The following is a 24,354-nucleotide window of genomic DNA, read 5'->3' on the forward strand; positions in this document are numbered from 1 at the left end:
TTCACCGAACCGCCTGGCATGCTGATTGCCAATGATTCAAATGGCTAGTTGCCGAGTAATTAGCTTGGATTTACGAGCAAAGACTCCGCGCCCACATCAATGTCTGCATCACTGTCTTGGCCAGGCGGCTTCGATGCCAACACGCCGCCTTGTTGAAGGAGTTTACGACTTGTCTGCAGGGGAATACTGATGCCCAACTAGTATTGGTTTCCCACTTGCATCTCCAGCCGCTTCCTGTTTGGACAAAGCAAGTCGCCGTGCCGCCAATGTTCCACGGCTACCCAACTGCCGAAACACAACCCCCCAGTTGCCCGCATCTACATATGTACAGTTCTGCTTTGCTGTTATTTTCCATTTTCAACTTCTCGTACATGCATTGGGCAGCTGGTCGGTCCGCATACGCACCGACGTGACACATAAAACCGATATCGCAGGTCAGCGCCACAAATCTGCGGCCTCGTCGAAAAGGGGGGGAGGAGGAGAGGAGAGAACTGGGGCAGAGGGCGCAAACAACATGTGTACTCTATATACTATTTAAGACTCCAATTGCTCCGTGGAGCACATCTCGATGGCTATCAAGCTCATCTCAGATAGCCTACAATCCCTGATAGCAGAGTCTGGCTCTGTGGAACAGCTCTCCCAAGACTAGTTTTATAATCCCACACTTACAGCCGCAAAGCTGGCGGCACCGACCAAACATGACTGACCAGACCAAATCCTCCAAAGTCCTCCATCGCCTGCTCCTTCACCGCCCTGAAACAGTCACCTCTGCCTCCGGAAGCTACTACACTCTCTCCACCGGGCAGCGCATACTCGACGGCTGCACCGGTGCCGCCGTGGCCGTCATAGGCCATGGCGACCCGGATGTAAAAGCCGCCGTCGTGGAACAAATGTCCCAAGTCGCCTACGCCCACACCCTGGCATTCACTACAAACAGTGCAGAGGAGCTTGCCGGCACCTTGCTGGACGGCAACCCCCATGGCCTGTGCAGGGCGTACTTTGTCGGGTCCGGAAGCGAAGCCATGGATGCCGCCATGAAGCTCGCGAGGCAGTACTGGGTCGAGGCTGGGCAGCCTCAACGCAGACGCTTCGTCGCCAGGAGGCAGGCGTACCACGGGAGCACCATCGGCTCCATGAGCGTCGGCAGCCACGTGGCCAGGCAGAAACCCTACAAGGACGCCCTCCTCCTCGACAACGTCAGCTACGTCAGTCCCACGTACGCGTACCGCTTCCAGAAGCAAGGCGAGCCGGAAGAGGCATACGCGCAGCGCCTGGTGGACGAGCTGGACGCCGAGTTCCGGGCCGTCGGGCCGGAGACCGTCATGGCCTTTATAGCCGAGCCCGTGGGCGGCGCGACAGTAGGCTGCATTACTCCCCCCCGGGGGTACTTTGAGGGCGTCCGCCGGGTGTGCGACAAGTACGACATCCTCCTGATTCTGGACGAAGTCATGTGCGGCTCCGGCCGGACAGGCACGTACTTTGCCTTTGCCCAGGAAGGGGACGTCCGTCCGGACCTGGTCACCCTGGGCAAAGGCCTGGGCGGCGGATACACACCCATCGCCGGAGTCCTCGCTCACCAACGAGTCATCGACGTCCTGGCCGCGGGGTCGGGCGCCTTTGTCCACGGACACACGTATCAAGCTCACCCCGTCTGCTGCGCCGCCGCTCTCGCCGTGCAAAAAGTATTAAGGAGGGATGATCTGGTGGCCCGTTGTGCTGAAAAGGGCAAATGGCTGGAACAGGAGCTGCGGACAAGATTCGAGCCCAGGAGATACGTCGGTGACATCCGCGGCAGAGGTCTATTCTGGGCCTTGGAGTTCGTCAAGGACAAGGAGACCAAGGAGCCGTTGGCGCCGGATCTTCACTTTGCGAGTGAGATGAGGGACCAGGCGCACAGGTTGGGCTTGGCCATCTATCCGGGGGCGGGGGCGGCGGACGGACATGCCGGGGACCATGTTATCTTGGCGCCGCCGCTGAATGTGAGCCAGGAAGACTTAGAGATCCTGGTTGACTTGTTAGAGAAGGCGTACGATGTTGTCGAGTCGAGGGTTTCCTAGGCCTGCCATGTTGGTGGAGGTTGCCAAGTTTGGCCATCAGTGCTATTCTGGCCAGCGAACAAGCGTGGCAAGTATGGGATGTTGATAATCAGCCATCTGTTCATGCCGTAAGAAATATTTCTGGCGAGGAGAGACGTTTGTTTAACTCGCGCTAAAGAAACGTGCTCAACCCCCCTCAAAGTGATATTGACAAATTTGTGGAATCTGCCAAGGATAAAGGAGAGATGACAACCTTTGCAACTAGAAGCCCCTTTGCTTTGTCAGGACAACATGACAAGGCAGCCATTTGGGCTCTGAATGAAATCCCAACTCAATCCCGAATTGAGCAATTACAACGGGTTTATCATCGGGAATCGTGGTCAATGTGCAATTGCCTGTTGCCTGGTCAAGGCTCAGATTCACAATTTAACCAGAAACCTAGTATCTTTCCTGGCGGAAACTAGGCACCAAAATAAAAATATGTACGAGAGGGGGGTTCGTGACGGGGATTCAGCTCAACGTTGGTCGTGTTAGTTCAGGCAACCGCATTAACAGACGTTGCTCAGCAACAACCCCAATCTGCCAATTCCGTTGCACCAGGATCCCGAAAAAAGAAAGTTGAAAGAAATTAGACCGCCTTTTCAGTATGTTTCAATTTCATGGTTGAGATTCGAGAGGACATGTAAGAAGGCGCCTTGTCATGGAGAGTTTCTTGGCGGTCAGGCTCGAGGAATGGAATTGAGTTAGGCAACCACATAAGCCCTTTTTTCTTTTCTTGCTACAAATAACCCCAAACTCCAGCTTCAACTGTATTAGCAGAACGAACAATATTTTTGCAATTACTCAACGTACCAGCGTAAATCGTCTGACAAAATCAAGGAGCAATGGAAGAATTCATCACCAGCAACTTGGACCGCTACCAATGGCTCCTCGATCGATTCAAGATGCAGCCGAAGCCAAAGGTAACACCCAATTCAGATTCGTCTCTCGACAATCTAGTTTGTGCTCGTATACGGCCACTAGCAGAGGAAGAAGTTGCCGCCGGGCTACCAGCATCTATCTTCATAAGGCCTCGGGAGCCGGGGACGTTTGACGCGCATGAACTGAGACATGCTGTGAGGGGGAAACCGGTTCTTCGGGTGAGTATCGCAAAAGTCATCATGGCGGCCGCGAAACTAATGAATGGCTGGTACAGTCTTCCGCTTATACGGTAGACAGGTCTTACGGCCCTGACATCTCAACGGAAACCATCTACGAAGACGCGGTTCAACATCTTGTCCCTTGGGTATGGGGAGGGGGCATAGGAACATTATTTGCCTACGGGCAAACAGGTTCCGGCAAGACATTTACAATCAGTGGTATCGAGAAACTAGCCGCCAAAGATCTGCTGGAGGGCAATCTACAAGGAGATCGCAAAATGTTCATCTCCGTGACGGAATTCGCAGGCAATTCTGCATTCGGTAAGTATAAAAAGAAATGCGCCCTAAACTCGCCAGCCTCAGTAATTAAGTTGCCCTACCAGACCTCCTCAACGGCCGACGCGCCATCTCCGTGCTTGAGGATGCCTTTGGCAACACCCAGCTTGCAGGAGCCCTAGAGCACGAAGTCAAGGCCGTATCTGAAGTCCTCGCACACATCGAGTACGCCACCAAATTTCGTCTCACCGAAGCAACCAAAAGGAACGACACGTCTTCCAGATCTCACGCCGTATGCCGCATCCGCATAGAAATCCATGACATTCCCGGCGCTGAAGACGGCATCCTGTATCTTGTTGACTTGGCAGGCTCGGAAGCAGCCCGCGACAGAGACACACACGAGCCCCAACGCATGAAGGAAGCAAAGGAGATCAATGTCAGTCTTTCAGTGTTGAAGGACTGTATCAGGGGGAAAGTTGAAGCAGATGCCCTCATTGGGACGCAGACAAAGAAGAAGCCGTATGTGCCCTTTCGGCAGAGCGCCTTGACAAAGGTCCTCAAGCACGTGTTTGATCCAGCGGGGACGAGAGTCTGCAAAAACGTCATTATGGCGTGTGTCAATCCGTGCCTGCTGGATATCTCGGCGAGCCGGAATACCTTGAGATATGCGGAGATGTTGAGGGTGTTTGTGCCGCAGGTGAAGGGGGTCAAGTATAGGAGTGACATGCCGACGACGTGGAATAATGAGCAGTTGCGGGAGTGGATTACTGCGAATGTGAGTGATGATTGGTATTGGAGGCTTCCTTTTTTTTTTCATTCCTTTGGCTGACGATGCTTTAGTCTGGTTCGCCGTCGGTTGATGCCACGGTGCTGGCTCCTCATGAGGCCGGCGCACAGCTTCTTCGTCTGCCAGCTCCAGAGTTTGAGACTCGATGTATGAAGACGCCTGGCGTTATCCACGAGCAAGCTTTTGCTTTTCGCCAAAAGCTGTGGCAACTTCATGTTGACACTCGGCGTTCAAAGCAGAAGGCCCAGGTTGAAGAGGACGATGGTCCCGACACAGTTCTGAGCCACCTCAACAAGTTTGACAGGTCCTCAAGCCGCGAGCCTGACGCTTTGACTCAATCTATCCCATTCAAGGATCGCATTCGTCCCGGTATGGCCGTCAGCTGGACACCCACCAAGGAGTATGATATGGGTTGCTCCTGGGAAAAGCTCAACATTGTTTTAATCTTGTGCCCTGCGGCAGCTGTCGGGCCAACAACTCAGGATACGATGGGACGCAGAGTAGACGCGGGATCTGCGAGCAATAAGATGGTGGATGGGAAATACAAACGGTATCTGTGTGCCATGGTGTCGCCAGCCGTGCTTCCTGGTGCCTTTGAGGTGAGCATGTGGCGCTATGTGGTAGTCGATGTGGACGATATGGACAAAGAGGTGATACTGGAGTACGACTCTGCGACGCGGTTTTATCATTTGGCGGTCTAAAGATAGTTGCGCTGGCAGGGACGCATTATTCAGAAATGGCGACAAGACGTGTATAGAGTTGGCATGCCGGAGGTAGATGTATCAATGACCTGTTTCCGGTGAAGCACAGATTCCGGTCGAGAGACGAGAGTCGTTAAGACATTGCCAAGTCTAAAAGCTTAGTCGTTCCTTCCCGACATCTGGACGTCAGTGCACCACTGGTGCCAACCAGACTAGAGCACTGAGAGCTATCTAACCGGACCAGTTGACAGTAATTGATGTTATCCGCGCATGTGCAGGTGCAGGTCCCAGGCACGATTCGATCAGACATATGTACGCTGGCGTGGAGCCTCAGGCCCCCTGCAAGAAATATTTGAGCCCCCGCAGCCCCTGAAACAGGCACATGTGCAGCTAGCAGCCCCCAGTCAGCTTCATCACACGTCCGTCACCACATGTGTGCACTAAACCCCGCCGGCCGGCAAGGGACTGCCGCTGCCCCAACGCGCGTCCAGATGTCTGCTAACCGCATTCCACCTCATACACTTTTAACCTCCAATGATGGATTCTGGGGACAGACATGCTTTACGCCGGTCCATTATAAGGGCAATGTGTCTCGATGCCCTGTGCCATCAACGCCATCTCATCCCCCGAATCGATTTTCTTTGGCATTCGCCTCACTCGCCTCACCCTCTCCATCTCCGCCCATGTAATACCGCCCGTCCGCCATCATGATCAGCCTCGGCCGGCGGAGGATCCTCTCGGCCTTGCTGGCCGCCTTCGTCATCCTGACTGTCTGGCGAGCGCGGGAGCTCAGCGCGTCAGGCGGCGGTGCAGCCCCGGAAAGGCCCATGACGGGGTACTCCAAATACGAGCCGGAAAAGGACTATTTCTGGAGGACCATCAAGCACAATTTTCCCATTAACCCGAGTCAAATGCGGTCCCTGCCGACCTCTGCCGCAGCAACATTACCACCAATCCAGGCCAAGTTCCCTCCCGAATCTGCAGACGAGAAGAAGGTGCGCCTAGGTCGACGAAACGACATCAAGGAGTCATTCATTAAATCCTGGAACGCCTACAAGAAATACGCCTGGCTTCGAGACGAAGTCACCCCTGTGTCGGGCAGTTACAAGGACCCCTTCGGCGGATGGGGTGCCACGCTCATCGATGCTCTCGACACGCTATGGATCATGGGACTCAAGGATGAGTTCGAGTATGCCGTCTATGACGTCGAAAAGAATGCCCTTTTCCTCTCCACCATCTCCAAGGAAATCAATGTCTTTGAGACCACCATCCGCTTCTTGGGAGGCCTGCTGTCGGCATATGACCTGAGCGGCGACAAGCGGCTGCTCGTCAAGGCGCACAATGTAGGCGACATGCTCTACAAGGCCTTCGACACCCCGAACCATCTGCCCATTGCGCGCTGGGATCTCCACGACGCCGCCTACGGGAACAAGCAAGAATCGCAGAGCACGTCGCTCCTGGCAGAAATCGGCTCCCTATGCATGGAGTTCACCCGCCTCAGCCTCCTGACCAAGGACCCCAAATACTACGATGCAATCCAGCACATCAGCGAGCTGCTCGCCGCGTCCCAGGAGAAGACCAAACTGCCAGGTATGTGGCCCGTCGTGGTCGACACCCAGAAGGAATACTTTGACGCAGGCACCACATACACCCTCGGGGGCATGGCAGACAGCACCTACGAATACTTCCCCAAGATGATGGCCCTTCTAGGCCAACAGGACGGCATATACTACGACATGTACACGCGCAGCATGGAAGCCGCCAACGAACATCTCTTCTACCGCCCCATGACCCCCACCAGCGAGGACATCCTCTTCCCCGGCTTCGTCGACATCGACGCCAATGACCCGTCGCGCAAAAAGGAGCTCAGACCTGCGTCGGGCCACCTGACTTGCTTCACGGGCGGAATGCTCGCCCTCGGCGGCAAGCTCATCTCCAGCAACGACCACCTCTCGTGGGCCGACAAGCTCACCAACGGCTGCGTATGGGCGTACAGGTCCTTCGCAACAGGCGTCATGCCCGAAACCTTCTACCTCACCCCTTGCGCCGACAGAGACGCCTGCCCCTGGGACGCGACCAAGTGGCAGGCAGACGTCGCCAAGGCCCACGGCGCGGGTGGCGGGGCCAAGGAAGCGCAGTCCATCATCGCAAAGGAGCACATCCCCGAGGGCTTCTCCAGCATCATGGACGCGCGGTACATCCTGCGCCCCGAGGCCATCGAGAGCGTCTTCATCATGTACCGCATCACGGGGGACAGGAAGTGGCAGGACAAGGCGTGGGAGATGTGGAAGGCAATCGACAACCTGACGTCGACGAAACTGGCCAACAGCGCCGTTCGCAACATGAACCCCCCGGAGGGACAAAAGGTGGAAATGGCAGACTCCATGGAGAGTTTCTGGCTCGGCGAGACGCTCAAGTACTTCTACTTGATCTTTTCCGAGCCGGACCTGATTAGCTTGGACGAGTGGGTGTTTAATACCGAGGCACATCCGTTCAAGAGGTTGCGATAGCAAGTAGTCTTCTATTTGCCCTAATTGAGTGATTGACATCACTTTGGAGTTGGATATGCGAAAGATTCCCACGTGTTCCATTACCCTTCGCTATGCATTTGAAATAGCACCCTCCTCTAAAGAGGAAACAAAATAAATGACAAAATTAAAAATAGACTACTACCGGAGTGATCCTACTTCATGGCCCGCCAGTCCCAAAACTTGTCCGGTTCTACTCGTCGGAACCTCAATCTCCTTGTCCTTTCCCTTGTCGCCATTCTTCTCCTCCGAGCCAACGTCGACTTCCTGCTGACGCACACTCTCCTTGTCCCTTTCGGATTCCTCCGGAGTGGCCTCCTTTTCCCTCTTCCGTTCCACCTTCTTAATGGCGTCGCCGGTGAGCGCCTGCCTCTCCAGCAGCTCCACGACGTCCTTCTTGCGCGTCTTCCTATCCCCAAACATAATCACCAGCCCCGCCGTCAAGTTACACGTGATGCTCACGCACAGAATCACCGTGGTGATGGCAAACGGACGGTGGTGATAGTCAATTCCCCACGTGGTTGCGCCCAGGGAGATTTGCAGACACGAATGGCAGTCCAGCAGGACGATGATGGCTATGAGGTGGCCCAGTGGGAAGGCGTGGTGGGTAAACGTCTCGTGGGGTTTGTAGAAACTGTGCGACTTGGAGAGCTTCTTTTGGTGGTGTTCGAGGGATTTGCGTTGTTTGGGGGTTAGGTAGTCGTATTCGAGGGAGCAGGTCTCGGATTTGGCGTCCTCGAGGTCGACTCCCGGGTTGTTGTCGCCTTCGAGGGTGATAGGGGGTATGCCGTCGGCGGCGGCGGGTTGGTGCAGGGTCGGGGAGCCGTTGGGTAGTTCCGGCTTTCGTTGTTCTTCTTGGGGAGGCGGGGGAGGAGTAGGGGTGCCTCGTCTTTCTTCTGAGGCGTCTGTGTTTTGCGTCTCGGGCGAGGAATCAGTTCTCGCGAGCTCCTTGGCGGCTTGCTTCTTTGCTTTGGCAATCTTGCGGGCGTACCGCGCGATGAAAATCATGTGGTAGGTATCGACGGCTCGGAACGGCGCTAGACCGTCGCCCATGATGGCGAACAGTGCAACCAGGACGCTGTCGATGATGTGGATGGCGTAGACCTGCTGTTCACCGACGTAGATCCATCCGATGAGGAACAGGACCCAGGCCAGACCAAACAGCGTAATCAGCGTCGCGTACAGCGTAACGAAGAAACCCAATGGCCGCCGGACGTATTGTCCAAATCCCTTCATCTGTCGCTTGAACCGGGACCGTCGTGAATGCATCATGTGGCGAACGCGGTCATCCAGCTCCCACTTCTCGGCTGCTGACCAGCCTTCTAGCTTTCTGCCGTGAGGCAGCGCCGCATAGTGAGAGTCTGATAGTCGCGAGGTAATGGTATCTGTCCGTCGGATGTAAGGTGGTTGATCCGCTTCTCCCTCTTCTGGTCGCGGTGCTTCCTCCTCATCTTCTCGAATTGTTGGCACTTGTTCTGGTTGCTGGATAGGCTCCCTCGCCGACACTGGTCGTGGCAAGAGCGTATCTGACTGGGAGAGGACATATGTTGGTCGTCGATTCACCCAGCTTCCTAAATCGGGGACAAAGAGCGAATTTTGCACATTGGTCAGTGTCGAAAGCGTCTGAACCTCAGGATCTGCCTTTGTCGTTAGCTTCCAACACCAGCTGCGAGTTTTGAGGCAGAAGTAAACCGAACGTACCAATAATATCCAACCAGTCCACAAGCTCGTCGTTGTACTCATCCGTATCCATCGGATCTACCCCCTGGGTCGGCGCAGTTACAGACGTGCGCCTAAAACTCGGTTTCCACAACCTCCCTACAATGCTCCTCCTCGGCTTCTTGCCCTCGGCTTCGTCAACACCGGCCTCCCCATCGCTATGGCTTCGCTCAAGCGCAGGCGCAGGCGGCAGGGACACACTCGGACTCAATGGCGACGTCCCTTCTAGTCCCAGCTCCGCCATGGTCGGCCGTGCTCCTTCTTCGGTCAATCTAGGCAGTGCAATCTGCGGCTGCATGCGCCGTGAGTTTCTGGCACCCCTGGCTGCGGCATCTCCCACAGGCGGTGGTGCCGGACTGGGCTGCGAGGCACTCCGCGGTCTATTTCCCCGAAGAGCCTCGTTCCCGCCATCATGTTCCTGCTGCTGCTGAGGTGCGGTCGCGGCATCCTGTGTACTGGACGTGGACTGCGGTACACCAAGGGAGCTTCGTCGTATCCTGATGCTCGGGCGTCGCGGGCGCTCTGTGGCATTGGATTCGGGCACACCCGCGCTGCTAGCCCAACCGTGAGATGCTGTGGAAATTCGTGATCTTCGCGAGGCTGCCGTGCTGAGCGGTTCAAAATACTCGTCGGCCGGGGCATCCGACTCGGCTGGCGTCGCGGGCCCAGCAAGGCTGGCAGCCGAGAGGGTCGAGGCTCGGTTTCGGTCTGACGGGGCCCGGAGAGAACGCTGGGACCGCGAATGCGACGGGCCAGCATTCGAATTCGAATCCATGAGGATTGGAATCTGTCGCTGCCGTCGAAACAGCAGCGGGGCGGACAAGATGGGTGGTGCAAAGGAAGAAGGATTCAGGGACAGACGGGTGGACGGCAGATATTAAGGGCCGGATGTTTTTACAAATCCGCCAACAGACTAATTGTTGTCGGCATGGAGTACATAAGTCAACTAGTACTATGCAACTAGAGTCATGGTCGCGCTTGCCGTATGCCGTGTGGATCCCATGTTCCAAATTGCCCCAGAATGTCGAGAAATGCCACTCTGCAATCAATCAATCAATCATCATCATCTCAGCTGCGTCACAGCGCCACAGCCAAAGCCCAAACGGGTTCGCCGGGTTGCTGCTCTCGTTTTGGCAGATCTGGCTCCACATGCTAACAATTTGTTGCCAGTCATTTATGAGTTCTGTAAGAGTCAAGCCAGCCAAGCCGGGCCCTTCGGCTTGCTCTCGAGCCCCGGCGCCCCGTGAGCCGTGACAAACTCAGCCGCGCTCTTTGTAATGCATGACTACCTAGGTACTTGCTGAACATGGCATCACAACATCTGAATCTGCATGGGTGGCCAAAATCCACTCGGGTGCACCATTGCGTCATAACCTCGCACAAACTAGATGCGACCCTGGCTCAAGAGGTGTTTTATTGGTCTTGGAGTATCCAGCATTCTTGCGCTGGTACGGAGTACAGTATTAGTGCAATCAACGCTCAGCAAACAAACCAACTTGTACACGCTAGCTATATCAATGCTCCTTTGCGGTTCAATGAAAAATAAACGCAGCCCCCGATGTTGGTAGAGACGAAAAACAAGAGAGAAAAACCACCACTTTCGTCTCACGGCTGAACAGGTAAGCTCATCTTTTCCGCTCCGAGTTGGCAATCGCCGACTCAACCGCCTCTTGCAAGTCAAAATGGAAATACGGTCGGTTCAGTCCTTGAATGGCCACCAATCTTGCGCTGCCAGGGTTTTGAGGCACGTCCTTGTCTGAAAGCCGCGAGATGTCGGATTCCGCCTGTTCAATGTCATACTCGCGGACGGATTTCTTGTCGCCAATCGCGGCCGCCTCGGCCGCCTTGGCTGCGCTGTCGGATCCCCCCAAATCGGCAATGCTGAAGATGGTCTTCCAGTTTGCGACGCCCGAGCCGTGAGCTGGCCTGGGAGACCGGAATCCAAAGCCTGCCGCCGCCAGCGCTCGCTTAGTCCATCGGTTCTCGATGTTGGCAAAGTGCCAGTCGACCGCCTCGGGGGCGGCGTAACGGTCCAGCTGGTTTCGCACGTCGATCAAAGCTTGCGCGGCGGTGACGTCAATGTTGTTGACGGAAGAAAAGTCGAGGATGATTGCTTTCAGAGTTGGCCGGGTGTCCACCTTGTCAACATCCTGGTTACGTGGTGTATTGTCGTTCCAGGCGCGGTCCTGTTGTATTTGTATCTTGTCAGCAACAATGGTTCCAATGTCAAGGCAGAGATGGCGTTCAAGATTGGTATACTAACCCCTATTTTGCCCAGGAGCGTGGGGTCTGTTCTTCGGGTTTCCGCAAAGATGACTTCTGTGAGGTGGTTCAGATACCGGGTCGCGTTGGGATAGTTGAAGCCTTCCGCAAAGCGGTAAATGTAGACACCGGGATGAGGGCTTTGAACCACCACCCTGGGGTTGGACCCGTCTGCATGGTCAATGGGCAGGAAACCCTTTCTCAGTGACTCGTCTGACTCCTCAGCAAAGGCAGAATCTCCCGCGTGCTTCAACTCCTGGTCGGCTTTCGCGGTGCGAATGCGAGCCACGCCGAGTACTCTGCCCCGGCTCAAGAACAGGCGCCAAATCAGCACGGCGGCAGAGACGGCAATGGTAGTGTAAATGCCATTTTCGATGGTGGTGAAGACCGTCACCAGCACACCGGCCAGGAAGATGGGCACCTCCAGCGGGGAAACTCGCCAAAAGTGGAAGATGACTTTGGGAGGTGTAATGACGTCGCCGACGGCGTGGATAATGACAGCAGCAAGGGCCGCGTTGGGGATATAGTAGAAGACTGCAGGGAGCGCATACAGGGCCAGCAAAACCACGATGGCAGTAATTACACCGGCAAACGGGGTTCGAACACCAGCCTTGGACTTGATGGCAGTTCTTGAGAAGGACCCAGTGGCAGGGTAACCCCCAAGGAATGGGCCAAGCAGATTAGTAACTCCAATGGCAACGAGCTCCTGCGATGGGTCAATGACATAGTTGTTGATTCGACCAAAGGACTTGGAAATGGAGATGTGTTCAATGAGCATGACGATGACAGCAGCAGGGATCTCAGAGGCAAATGCCTGGATGATTGGGGCGTTGATCTCTGGAACAGCAGCATGTTGGAAGCCTAGCCATCACATCATCATGTTAGCTGTGTACAGTCTTCTTCCCCAAGACCTTGGAAAGTTGTTCATACCTCGAGGTACATCCTTGATTAGGCTGAAACTCGGCTTCTTCTTGTGGCTGACGTTGACACCGGCACTGATGGCCGTGTACAGCAGAATGACAAAAACCGTACGAAGAGTCGAGAGGAAAAAGTACATCTTGGCACGATGGGGCTGCTTCTTGGACATGAAGGAACAAACTCCTCGGATCAGATACAACATCAACAGAGCCGTCAAACCGAGCGCAGCGTCCAGCTTGGTATTCGGCAGGCCCTTCAAAGTGTTGATAATGACCAAGTATGGCGCATCTCTCGTATTGATTCCGCTGATGCCCATCAGCTTGGGCACCTGTCCAGAGATGATGTTGACGGCAGATCCCGTCATGAAGGCGCAAATGGCCGGGAGCGAGATGAACTCGACAAGCCAGCCGAGGCGAGCGAGTCCGAGAAAAAGAATGATGGCGCCAGTGATGATGGCAAGGGCAGATGCCACAACGTGACCGGGAACATTGGGGAGTTCATCTTTGGCTTTGAGGACAATGTTTCCTGTAACCTGAGACATGACGGCAACAGGCTGCAGCACACCAGTGTCAGCGTTTTATGATATTCCCGGTAGCAGTTTTCCGCCGCAGTATCTCAACTCACACCGATGGTAATGTCTTTTGAAGTAGCAAAAAACCAATAGATCAAAACTCCCATAAAGGACGTGTACAGTCCATATTCGACATCAAGCTGAGCCAACTGGGCATATGCCATTCCCTGGGGGACGACGACAGCGCCGACGGTAATGCCTGGATTCCTGTTAACCAAACAAACTGGACGGCCGCAACATGCTCCAGGACAGGCAACTCACCTGCAACGAGGTCGCCAATCAGCCAAGTCAGGTTGTATTTGCCGATCCAGCGGACAAAGGGAAACAGGTTAACGAAATAATTGATGACATTTTGGAGCGAGGGCGTGATTTCAGCGAGGAATTCTCCGATGGTGGGTTCTTCCTCAATAAAGAGGTCCGCATTCGATATTGAAGGGACATCATCGTCTCGACCATCGGAATCGTAGCCTACGGCCTTGGCCAAACGGCCCTTGATAGATGGTGTGGACGTCATGACGACGCAGGTCAACGGCCCCCGTGGAACGCTGGCGAGAAAGGTTCGCCAAGAGAACTCGGAGATGTGTCCCGTATGTGAAGACGGGATGCAGCCAAGAATGATCCCTTTGCTTGGCTGCGGAACGCTGATGTGACAGCCACGAGAATGAAAGGAGACGACGGTGTTCTTGGTACGCCGTGATCAAGGTGTGGAAGGCCTTAGATCTTATGTGAGCCTGGGCTAGCCAGATCCTCTCCCAGCTTTTCTCAGCTTTTCTCAGCTTTCCGCAGCAACACAAGCCCTTGGTAATTTTCCGTCCATTCGCTCATCCACCCTTACCCTTATCCATGGCCGAGAGAAACGGGAACAGCATCGGGAGCGGCCCCCAGAGCTGGCTGCGGCCCAATAATACCCTGTGCGGCATGCAGCGCAACTTGGTTGGTACTCCAGGATTCATGTTGCCATTTGCATTTGCAGACGAGTCGCGTAACGCAAAGGCTAATCGATGGCTTTCTTTTAGCCACAGATGGCGTGCTAGAGTAGGGGACCCAACTTTGGTCTCCAGGAATGGAGAAGCTGGAATCGCGTGCTGGCAGGGAGCAGACAGATGAGCCAATATGCGCCCGCCATGGCCATGGTTTGGCCCGCCAAACCCGCATATTACCCACACCGGAACGCCTCATCAAGATCGACAGACCAGGTCAAGCCACAGCCGTGTAGCAGCAGCAACTCTCGAGTATCGACTGTACGGAGTACCGACCGCGTACATACATTATGCATACATACATATGTACATAGATGCGATGGAGGCACGTGGGACCGATGCAGCCGCCGTCGCAGCCACCGTCTCGTCAACGTTGCCTCTGCTCGGCAGAGCTATTGTGTGCGTCGCTTCGCATCTGCTGCTTTCTTTGCCTTGCCAATGATCCAAGCTGACGGGTAGGAATGCATCGGATCATGGCCCGTCGGTCGCTGCAGGGCTTGTACGACCAGCGATGGGCCGGGTGCCAAGTGGCTCGTAACTACTACTATTCCTGGCCGTCGCTGTGCATCCAACAACCCAAGTCATCATCGTGGCCCATGTGGACTTTTGACTTGTGCACATCAGAGTCCCCTGGGCATTTATCACCATGCATAAAACGAATCTCACATGTTAAACGACCAGCCACGAGCAACGAGACTGGACCGTGGGAGAAAGGCGTCTTTCCCGTGACATCGTTGCACATGTTCACAAAACCTATTTTCCAATCGTCTTTCTCAGCCTCGCGATATTCTTGGTCGATCGTCGTAAACCTGCTTGTCGTAACTTTCAATAGCGCGCACTTGATTTCACATCTTGACAGCAATCTCAACCCCCTTGTGTGGGTCTTTGCCGTCTTCAACTGTCAACATCTTTGGGCTGTGATGACGCCATTTCCTAGCTCACAAAACCGTTGGACGTGAATGGTCTGGTCGACGAGGGGGGGCATGTCGCAATTCCGTATCCCCTACGCTCTGTAGCATTTATGGAAACGCTAAAGAATGCAATCACGCCCGCTCCTCGACCCTTTTCATGCACGTCTGGGACGTCCCTGGTTCGTTTCCTTATGCTCAGCATGCTGCGTCGTGTACTCCGTATAGAGAAGCAAAACCTGCTCGACGAGGCCCAGCCGCCTTGTCTGAAGCCGAGAACAGTCTCGGCTTGGTTGGCGTGCCTTTTGAATCTAGTCTCTGACTTTATTTAGAGCTGAATGTGATGACCCTCATCTGTAGATGCTTCAGACGCAATAATTTTTCAGAATCACGCCAACCCTGGTCGTTTGTTGGTCGAGTCGTTGTCTCATATAGTACGATCACATCATTGCAACAGCCACCCTCCATGGGGAAATTCCCCTCAGCTCGGTGAGATGAATGTGAGATATTTTTAATTTCCCTCCTGCCCAATGCTTCAGTTTGGTTCTGGCTGTTGGGGGCCGGTGATTATGTCGTGTGCTTTTACAACTGACGACGATCCGCTCCGAACCATACGACGGATTCTCGCTCCAAAAGAGTATACCGATACTCCGTCGGACCCACGAGAAACTTGCATCATGCAATAGACCTGCAGTGTTTGTTTTCGTGCTTATTTCTTACCGCCGCCTGTGCCGCGTCAAGCCCAAGGCCCGATGACATGTCGACGGATTCTCGACCATGCCGCCGGGACGACCGAGAAACTCCACACATGACCACTACCAACAAGCTGAAGGGCTGAAAATCAGTACCCGCGATGTACATTGGCTGCGGGATAAACAAGGTGGCTAATCCTAATGAGTAGGAATCGTCCTTATCAAAGGAAAGCCGGCGGGCGTCGTGGCGGGCGTCGAGGCCAGCTGGTTGCTCCTCGAGGGAAGCCGCATTTGACGAGTGTGATGGTGCACATGTATACGGATCAAATCACCTAATCATCCAAGAAGTACACGTAATGCATTCCGCAAGCACAGAGCTCTCGTTGACATGAAGAACTCTGACGCCTTGCTCGTTGCCATGAAGTGATGGCGTGATAGCTGGTCAAACTGGGCTTTCACTACCCTAAACTTCCCACAAATATTACGGAAAGAAACAGAACAAAACGAGTCATGTACTTCTGCATTTTATTTTTTTGCGGAAAACAATAACCAAATGCTTGGCTGCTGTTGGAGCCGTTGATCTTGCGTAGTAGCAACAACGTATATATCCAAGGACGACATACCATGTCCGTCAGTCAAGTAACGTGGCGTTTCCTGAATCAGTCCTTGGCACCTATGTTGTATTTTACCTTGGAGAAGAGTTCATGGTTCATTCATGTGAGCGCCCTGAAGGCACGACTTACGCCAGTCTTTCTAACCTCTCCGCCGAAATGAGGTAGACATGCGGACTGGCGGAGGCTTCACTGTAGGACTGGCCTATATCGCTTCTGTGGAGGCCAAGAATTCACTTTTACAAGGCTCAAAAAACTTCTTGGTTAGGGGAATCTTATGAATGATCCAAACTCTTCCCACTGTTTCCCTGAGGGCCAAAGCATGTAGGCCAAAACATTAGTCTGTCCACGAAATAATGCAGCACCAAGTAACAGATTGACTCCAACATCTAGATCTTCAGAATCGAGAGTACAAGAGCGAACTGAGCCACGAAGTCCGTTCAAAAGAAATATTTAGGCGAGTCGTTTATATGTCTGTCCCGGAGTCCAACTTGCCCCGAGGAAGAACATGAAGAAACTAGTTTACTTGGCCGGATTGCTGTTATGGTGTTCTAGATTCACCAGGTTTTCTGAAGCCATTTCGATTTGACCTTTCGTGTAGTCGAATGCTCCAATGGAGGACAATCACTATCCAAGCACAAAACGGAGCCAGGAAATAATCGAGGGTGAACCAGATTGGCATCAAGAGTGGAAGCGATCATGTATATCCAAACCCCAAATATATGATAACGCAGCATTTCTCCACGTAAATGGAGCGCTAGAGATGCGCGTCTAAATGAGGAACGTTTTCACAAGCTGGCAAAGCGGTGGTTTTGCCCTGGGAAATGTTGAGATGATAGTCACTGTGTCGAATGAATCGATAAGTACTTAAGTAGTATAGGGTAGGGATTCGGGTGTCATGACGACTTCATGATGATTGAGTAGTGACTTTAGTAGCCAGAGGCCGTCAACACCAACGTGGATTACAGTCCATGGCAGAATGTGCTTGGCGGCAAATACACATCTTTCCGAGACGAGATTTCGTGTTATTAACCGTCCTCTTTTCGTACAGATGTGAGAATGCATGCCATGACCCAAAAGGGCAGTTCCCTCGTTGTGGCTGCTTAGCCTGCGTCTCCCAGCACAAGTTGTAAGCACTACCTTGAACCACACCACCGAATTCAAGTCGCAATACACCAATCTGCCGAGGCAAATGTATCAAACAGTATATCCGAAGCTAGACAAATATAACCTACCAACCCCGCTTTCGCTGCAGCTTCTCTTTCTAAATTCCCGCTTCCTCTCAGACAAACCTGAAAACGGAGCGCCCAGCGCCATGCCCTCTGAGTCGACAAAATATAGAGGTTACTGTCATTGTGGGGGATTTCGCTTCGAACTAACCGTCCCTGAAATCAAGTCGGCCACCGCATGCGATTGTCGTCTTTGCAAGAAGAAGGGATATATCTGGACTGTGCCGCCCAAAGGGAGTTACAAGGTAGTGCGAGACGATGGCCTCTTGCAGACGTACGAGTCCGCTTCCTTGAGGCACCAGGTAACCACCACGCAACATTCAGCGCCTTCAGCACAATCAGTTGACCGAGTACGACAGTTCTGCGGCAGGTGCTCTACTGGTATTTCGGGTGAACATGTCGCTGGGCCGACAAAGGGTCAGATGGCAATAAACCTGCTTGCTGTCCGTGAAGTCAACCCATTTCAACTAGAGTATGCTTTGCCCCCGATCTGCATGATTGCCGAAACTACAGTGACGGGCGAAACCTAAACCTATACCTCTGGATAGGCAAGACACGACCGTCACACACGTAGATGAGCCCGAGCACGCCCTCGAACCACGGCAGGATTCCCCCTCTGAGCGCAAAACACACCATCTCTTCTCCTGCCACTGCGGCCGAGTCCAAGCCCAACTACTCACCCCGCTATCCGAACGACAAGTAAAGCAGGACAACTGCAGTTCCTGCATCAGGGTACGGGGTCTCAGTCTCTCTTGTCCCTGCTGAGAAGCGGCAGTGCACTGACGGCTTAGAACAGAAAGCCTACATTGGCGTATACCCCGATAAAGACCAAGTTCGCATCCACGGGAGAGAATACACCAAAGCATACATGTACGGTAAAAAGTACGGAGCAGACCATTTCTGCGCAACTTGCGGCGTGTTTGTGTTTGCGACCGTCATTGGACCACCACTGAGTGTATTCGACAACGTGCCGCCCGAGAGAAAAGAATTCGTCATGTCGGTGTATCGCAAGAACATCAACCTGTTGCCATTGAATATGCGCTGTGTGGAGGGACTGGATATTGCCTCTCTCAATATCGACAAGACCGACTACGGCGCAGAGGACTACGAGCTGCCCGATGAAGGCGATGTGACTGGGTAATATTCTGTTTACGCATCTTGGACCGAGGGACGGATTGCTTTTCCAAAAGTCGGCAGCACAGCAACACATACGTGCATGTTGAGGGACAAACGGCATTGGCATTAATCGAGCTTTGTAGTACAATTTGTATTCCCTGGTAAAAGCCCCGTACAGTCGGGAGACGAGCTAAGGATTACGCCGCGAAGAAAAAGAAAATTGTAAGAGTCAACACCTGGATTATATTCCGAGCCTTTGTAATCGTAACGAGTCCATCCGTTTATCCCTGTTTAATTTATGACTATAGAAAAAGAAACGCTGATGTGGTTGTAAATGCCTGGGGATGCAGCATTTAAAGCAGGGTCAAGGAACCAGCAAGGACAGCCAAGACGAAGTAGGCCGCGCCAGAGAACTTTTCAACGGTAGATGAGGCGCCCTTGACGACTGTGGAGGAGGCAGTAGCACCAGAGGTGGTGCCAGAGCCACCGCCAGTGTTGGAGCCGCCATTGTTGGAGCCGCCGTTGTTACCAGAGCCGTTGGAGCCGTTGGAGCCGTCAGAGCCAGGGTTGCCGGAGCCTCCAGTAGAGGTAGGCCTGGAGGCACCAGTGGCAGTAGCAGTACCGTTGACAGCACCGGTAGCAGTAGCAGTACCGGTAGCAGTGCCGGTAGCAGTGCCAGTAGCGCTAGAGACAACGCTTGAAGACTTGGGCTTAGTCTTGAAGGTCTTGGGGCAAGTCAGGTCGAAGAGAGGGGTGGTCAGGTCCTTGGCGATGGCGAACTTGACCTTGTTGTCGGGGTTGGAGTCACGCAGGGTATACCAGAAGGTAGGAACCTTGTTGAAGAGACTGCGGCAACCAACTTCGTCCCAGTAATATTTGGCGTTTTCGACAGATGCCTTGGCCTCGTCCCAATCAGGGCCGGTGGTTGGCCAGCCGGTCTCTGTGACCCAGATTGGCTTTCCATTGATGGCATTGACAGTAGCACCATACGCCTTCTCAAATAGGTAAGGGGCATTCTCGATGGAATTTCCCTTGCCGTTTTCATAGAAGGGGTACTCATCGACGCCTACCCAGTCCACAGCGTCGATGACGGGCTTGACGGAGGAGTTGGTCCAGGCATCCCAAGTGTCCACGTGTCCCACCGGAACCTTGCTCAAGGCACTGTCCTTGAAGGCCTTTTTGTAGTCTCCAATAAACTTGAGAATGGAATCAGGGGAGTTGCCCACGCCGGCCTTGTTCTTCGAACCGGTCTGTGAATCTCTGTAAAGATCTTCGCTTCCTACAGATATTCCTACCACGAGGTCTGTGAACTCCTTGCCGTACGTCTTGACGGCTTTTTGCAGGGCGCTAATCTCCTTGTCAATGTTGTCAGTGCCCGAGGCCCAGATACCCAAGAGCAATTGGGTCTTGGTCTCCATGGCGGCCTCGAAAGCCTGGATGGGGTCGTCCTGTGAGTAGGCCTGGATGTTGGTGTAGAGGCGGACAGTGTTGAAGGTCCCAGGGGCACCCTTGAGGCCCTGGGCGCCCTTCATCTCGGCCTCGAAGTCTTTCTTGAATTTGGCAGACCGGTCCGCAAAGGTTGCTCCAGAGTTGAAACCAAGAATGTTGTTGGTTGCCGCCGAGACGCCCATGGTCATGGCGCTCGCAAGGAGAGTAGTCGACAGATGCATTTTGGGCGGCTGAATTTCTTTCAATTTTGGAAAATGAATTTCTCAAGGCCCACGGCTATACAGGGGAAACCAAGTAGTCTTATTTTGCAAGAAGAGTCGGTTTTGAAGGAGTGGTTTCGATAGTTCGTTCTGTGAATGAGCGTGTTGCGGAGTCTAAAGTGTTATTAACGAATTACGACGCGAAGAGCCACGAAAGCAACAAAACAAAAGAATGGCTTTGAAAAAAAAAGAGAGTCACAGCGGCAAAGAAAGAAACTGCTCTGGGACTCTTGGAGAGAAGGATGGATGAGGAGGAAAGGAATAGAAGACGGTGCAACGCGTGAGGCGATCAGCAACGCTTTTACCCCTGGGTGCCTTGTTTTTCTTGATGAGTAAATGCACAGCCCCGGCCCACTAATTGCCGAGTTCGTGAGAAGCCTGCTCAAAGTGGTTGGATGTTAGCCGCTGCCTCCAGGCCTCCAGCGGTTCGTCCCTTTGCTCAGGTAGCACAACGCCAGCTGGCCGTACAAGACCACTTTTTCCCCTGACGCCATCCATGTGCAGAGACTCCAGTCGTGGTTGGCGGTGGCTGCCCTTGTTGGAGCGGGTCAGCTTGGCCAGCCGTCAAAGCCCTCGAACCGGGCGATTTTTGGCTCATGACTGGCCAGGTCCGGCCTGGCGGCGCGATGCCCTTGTTTTTCCCTCCTGTCCTCCAATCCCACCGCATTTCAAGGTGGCTATGGGCTGTCCGCGAGCGATACGAGATTGCAGGTAATTGCTCTGTTTTTTTCTTTTCCGCCATTTCGGCGATATGACTGCCAACTTCCTAGGCGACTCCATCCTCGTCTTCTGGCTCGCCATACCAGTCTCGATAGAGCCGCACATGAACTTCCAGGGAGAGCCATCGGAGCTTTCCATTGCCACCGTCATGGAGGGTAATGCATCATTGTTTGATTGGCCCTTTGCATCGACATGACAACAAAGGCTCATTCAGCGCCTCCACGAATAATGCTCCTGTCTCAGTCCCTGAGAATTCTCACCTTGGAGGATCTACAAAACCCCAGCACCTTGGTCGGTCGAGGCCAATTCCCGCCGATACTGGGGACCGCAGCACAAAGATGGAGCCCATTCCAGCCGTGTCTCCACTCACAGCGGGCACTCCCCGGTCCAAGGTTCTAAAAATTCTTTGTTCCTGGCGTTCGGGCGGTTCTAGCCTTTGTCAGGGCACCAATGCCTCGTTTGTCCAGCTCAGAGGGAGCCACTATGTCTCAATTGGCCAGACCGGACAGGACCAATGCGACGAACGGCAACTTCCCTGTGTTCATCCGTTTGTTTCAACTTTCAAGCGAGCATTGAATAACCCCCGTCTGTCTGTCAGAACGTCAAGTAAATTGGCGTGACCTTTTGACGAGTAATGACTTGAGCGCACAGTACGGAGCACTCCATTGTGTAACGTATCATTTGACCCTTTTTCCGAGTTGAAAAATGAGAGATGCTGACTGCTCCTTGCTTAGTACTAGTACCGGGCATCATCCGTCGACTGTCGGTGTCTAGATTGCCATGACGGTAGCCCAATCGCCAAAGCGCTTCAGCGATCCTCGCAACGGCACCCGCATTCCTGACTCAAATACATGTTCGGTATCAAGAACGACGACAACAGAATCTACCCAACCCTCACAGGGAATCTTTCCACCTTTACTCCAAAGCAGGCGCAGCCAGACCCAGTCAACAAGCCCAATCACAGTGCACTCTGCCTTGAGCTCCCAACTCTCTAACAGTTCCACCTTGATCGATGCTTCCTTTTGAAACCCAGTTAATTCGTCAATGCTAGCAGCAGCAAGTTGCCCGAAACCAGCCACCCATACTACACGAGTGCCCGTTCCAATAAGTGGATTATTCTCCTCTGTCGTGTTCGCTTGCAAACCTCGACCGCCAGTGCTTCATCAGATGTATCTCCCAATCCATTGCGTGGCTATTCCTTGAGCAAGGGGCGATGTAGACGAAGGATCAGGTCCAGGACCAACATGCTAAGAGGGGTAAAATAAAAGCATCCTTGACAGGAAGGAGCAAGTCAATCAGTTTCTGTACTCCGTATTCCTGGAGGTGCTTGAACTTGGGCTTGAATATTAAGTCCTGACTGTGTAACAGATATGTTGCACCAAAAAATGGGCGTGGCTACGCCAAATTTTTGTGTGTTGGTAGTCACCCCTATTTTGCGACAAGATAGTTCCTGGCTAGCTGTAACAGCCAACATAACGTGGCAATAACAGCTGACGACGGGCCTCATCACATGACCTTACACGTGTTTTCAGACTACATCTTACTGGAACTCGCAAGTGCGCCTTTCAAGTTGTTTCTGTTTCACCCTCGGGACAAATGATAATTAAGCAAAGCGCCGCTTTGCTTGAGATTTACGTCATTGATGCGAAGGGCAGGCAAGCCAGGGAGTGTAGCTTCTTTGATGGGAGTCCCAGGTCACTGCGCCACTATAATTGCAAGCCACATCCCGTGAAAACTTAATCTATAATTGGTCTACATGACCTTAAATTGCTACTATTGACTTAAATTGTAATGCCGGTACAGATCTTTGTGGATCGTCGCGAACCTGCCTTTTTTGATGTAGGCACCTTCCAAGGCCACCTAACAGCCCCAACGGCTTCAAATTCAATAGCTTCGAAAGCGTCGAATTCGATAACAGCTTCAAAAGCCTCGAATTCAGCAACTTCAACAGACCCGAATTCAATAGCAGCCTCGAATTTAACAGCTTCAAAAGCCTCAAATTTTGAACAACCCCCCCCGGCTTGCCGCTTTGCTTACACTTATGACAAGGGTTTACGTTGTCATCAAGCCCAGTAGTACAATCATGGTACAAGTATCGTGCAAGCATAACCTTGAATGATAGAAGGGTCAAGTCTGGTATGTGGGGAGACTGTCGGCATGTCAGCAACATGTACGGCGCAACTTGCAGCTATTATTCTTGGTTAATGTGAGACAAATTAAGTGGACAGAGAAGAAACTAGCCCTTTCTATTAGAATTCTAGATGGGTACTAATGCCTCATCATGCAGTCTAGTTGCTACGTCTGTCCAGTGTGGTATCACATAAACAAGAATGTGTCTCAACGCTGCTCTGTACCTGGAGATGCCACCAGAACGAGGCACAAGGCGAGAAGGAATCATGGAAAAATTGATGTCCAAGTCGAGTATAAAAGTGTACCATGCCCTTGACCAACTCTGTGTGAATAGTCCAGCAGTCCATCACTCACAACTACCATTACCATAAGCCAGCTACCACTTTATACATTTTTTGCCTTTCCCCCCCATCAATTTTCACACAAAGACATCCAGCATCAAGCACGCTGTACTCGTCAACCTCTTTCTAACCGGATCAGCCTTGGCCATGCCAGCCGCTGTTCCGGATGAAGAGCCAGGGTGCCCAACAGATCGGCCGTCTAAAGATGGCAACTCCCTTTTTAGCCAAAAAGCACTCCACATTCAGAAACAATGCCAGAAGGACCTATTTCGCGATGACAGCATGATTAAAGACATAGACCAGGCCGGCAAAGATGCTATTTGCGTAGAGTTTGGTCGAGAGGGTGTCAAGTGTCGCGATGACATCGGCTGTCTGGACCAGGTGGGCAAGGTGGCCAACAAGTGCTTGAAATCTACCCAAAAGTCTGCCAAGCAGCCTGCAGGCAAGGTTGCAGACGTCGATGGTATTTCTGGACTGTTTCCGAAAGGGCACCAGCGGCGAACAAGCCCCTGCCAACGGGGATCGTGGCCAGCCAGCCTTTGCCGAGGCAGTCGAATTGTTTAATTCCTGTTAGCAGGGCTCTGGTAACGGCAGTGACGCCGAGTTGCTTAAATCGGCAAACAATTACATGGACGTCCAGAATAATGGCGAAGGCCCCGAGTGTCGCGATCATGTGCGAAAGTCCGCGTAGGAGTGCATCAAGTTCGTTTAAAACAAGAAGACCATCGACGGGTTAACTGAAATAGCTTCCCGTGATTGTGTTAACAATCGTTACGACACTAGCATGAGGGACAAGGAGTGCAGTCAATGCGAATAACTAGACAATTAAACTGCAGGCTGCGGCGGCCTAGCCTTCGAGTCATGGGCAGCTGCGGGCAGAACATTGAAGTTAGGCTTGGGTTCTTTCTACCAAATGCGCTTTTAGTATGTACATAGGTAGAGATGGAGGAGCTCTCAGTCACCTTTTCTTCTCCTTCTAGA

General features: G+C 53.0%; 8 protein-coding genes across 8 annotated transcripts; 5 read left to right on the forward strand and 3 right to left on the reverse strand.

The window, feature by feature from the left end:
- Positions 1–698: 698 nt before the first annotated feature.
- G6M90_00g010200 (uncharacterized protein) lies at positions 699–2,057 on the forward strand (the record flags this gene model as incomplete). The annotated part of the gene is made up of 1 exon (XM_014694011.1): positions 699–2,057. One exon carries the CDS (start codon positions 699–701, stop codon positions 2,055–2,057), a length of 1,359 nt encoding a protein of 452 aa, XP_014549497.1.
- An 863-nt stretch (positions 2,058–2,920) lies between these two features.
- Klp59C (Kinesin-like protein Klp59C) lies at positions 2,921–4,939 on the forward strand (the record flags this gene model as incomplete). The annotated part of the gene is made up of 4 exons (XM_014694010.1): positions 2,921–3,175; positions 3,232–3,496; positions 3,559–4,226; positions 4,292–4,939. 4 exons carry the CDS (start codon positions 2,921–2,923, stop codon positions 4,937–4,939), a joined length of 1,836 nt encoding a protein of 611 aa, XP_014549496.1.
- Positions 4,940–5,646: 707 nt separating this feature from the next.
- On the forward strand, positions 5,647–7,449 carry MA1A1 (Mannosyl-oligosaccharide alpha-1,2-mannosidase; the record flags this gene model as incomplete). Its single annotated transcript, XM_014694009.1, has 1 exon — positions 5,647–7,449. The coding sequence occupies one exon, from the start codon at positions 5,647–5,649 to the stop codon at positions 7,447–7,449; it is 1,803 nt and encodes a 600-aa protein (XP_014549495.1).
- Positions 7,450–7,608: 159 nt separating this feature from the next.
- Positions 7,609–9,961, reverse strand: G6M90_00g010230 (uncharacterized protein; the record flags this gene model as incomplete). Its single annotated transcript, XM_014694008.1, has 2 exons — positions 7,609–9,104; positions 9,169–9,961. The coding sequence occupies 2 exons, from the start codon at positions 9,959–9,961 to the stop codon at positions 7,609–7,611; spliced, it is 2,289 nt and encodes a 762-aa protein (XP_014549494.1).
- An 850-nt stretch (positions 9,962–10,811) lies between these two features.
- cys-14_0 (Sulfate permease 2) lies at positions 10,812–13,451 on the reverse strand (the record flags this gene model as incomplete). Its single annotated transcript, XM_014694007.1, has 5 exons — positions 10,812–11,372; positions 11,450–12,309; positions 12,379–12,919; positions 12,991–13,136; positions 13,199–13,451. The coding sequence occupies 5 exons, from the start codon at positions 13,449–13,451 to the stop codon at positions 10,812–10,814; spliced, it is 2,361 nt and encodes a 786-aa protein (XP_014549493.1).
- Positions 13,452–17,443: 3,992 nt separating this feature from the next.
- Positions 17,444–18,498, forward strand: G6M90_00g010250 (uncharacterized protein; the record flags this gene model as incomplete). The annotated part of the gene is made up of 4 exons (XM_066129684.1): positions 17,444–17,659; positions 17,717–17,829; positions 17,906–18,089; positions 18,154–18,498. The coding sequence occupies 4 exons, from the start codon at positions 17,444–17,446 to the stop codon at positions 18,496–18,498; spliced, it is 858 nt and encodes a 285-aa protein (XP_065985849.1).
- Positions 18,499–18,826: 328 nt separating this feature from the next.
- G6M90_00g010260 (uncharacterized protein) lies at positions 18,827–20,143 on the reverse strand (the record flags this gene model as incomplete). Its single annotated transcript, XM_014694005.1, has 1 exon — positions 18,827–20,143. The coding sequence occupies one exon, from the start codon at positions 20,141–20,143 to the stop codon at positions 18,827–18,829; it is 1,317 nt and encodes a 438-aa protein (XP_014549491.1).
- A 3,377-nt stretch (positions 20,144–23,520) lies between these two features.
- Positions 23,521–24,064, forward strand: G6M90_00g010270 (uncharacterized protein; the record flags this gene model as incomplete). Its single annotated transcript, XM_066129685.1, has 2 exons — positions 23,521–23,820; positions 23,951–24,064. The coding sequence occupies 2 exons, from the start codon at positions 23,521–23,523 to the stop codon at positions 24,062–24,064; spliced, it is 414 nt and encodes a 137-aa protein (XP_065985829.1).
- Between the last annotated feature and the right edge of the window lie 290 nt (positions 24,065–24,354).

The sequence above is a fragment of the Metarhizium brunneum genome, chromosome 1, assembly GCF_013426205.1.
Source record: "Metarhizium brunneum chromosome 1, complete sequence".
NCBI classification, from domain to species: Eukaryota; Fungi; Ascomycota; class Sordariomycetes; order Hypocreales; family Clavicipitaceae; genus Metarhizium; species Metarhizium brunneum.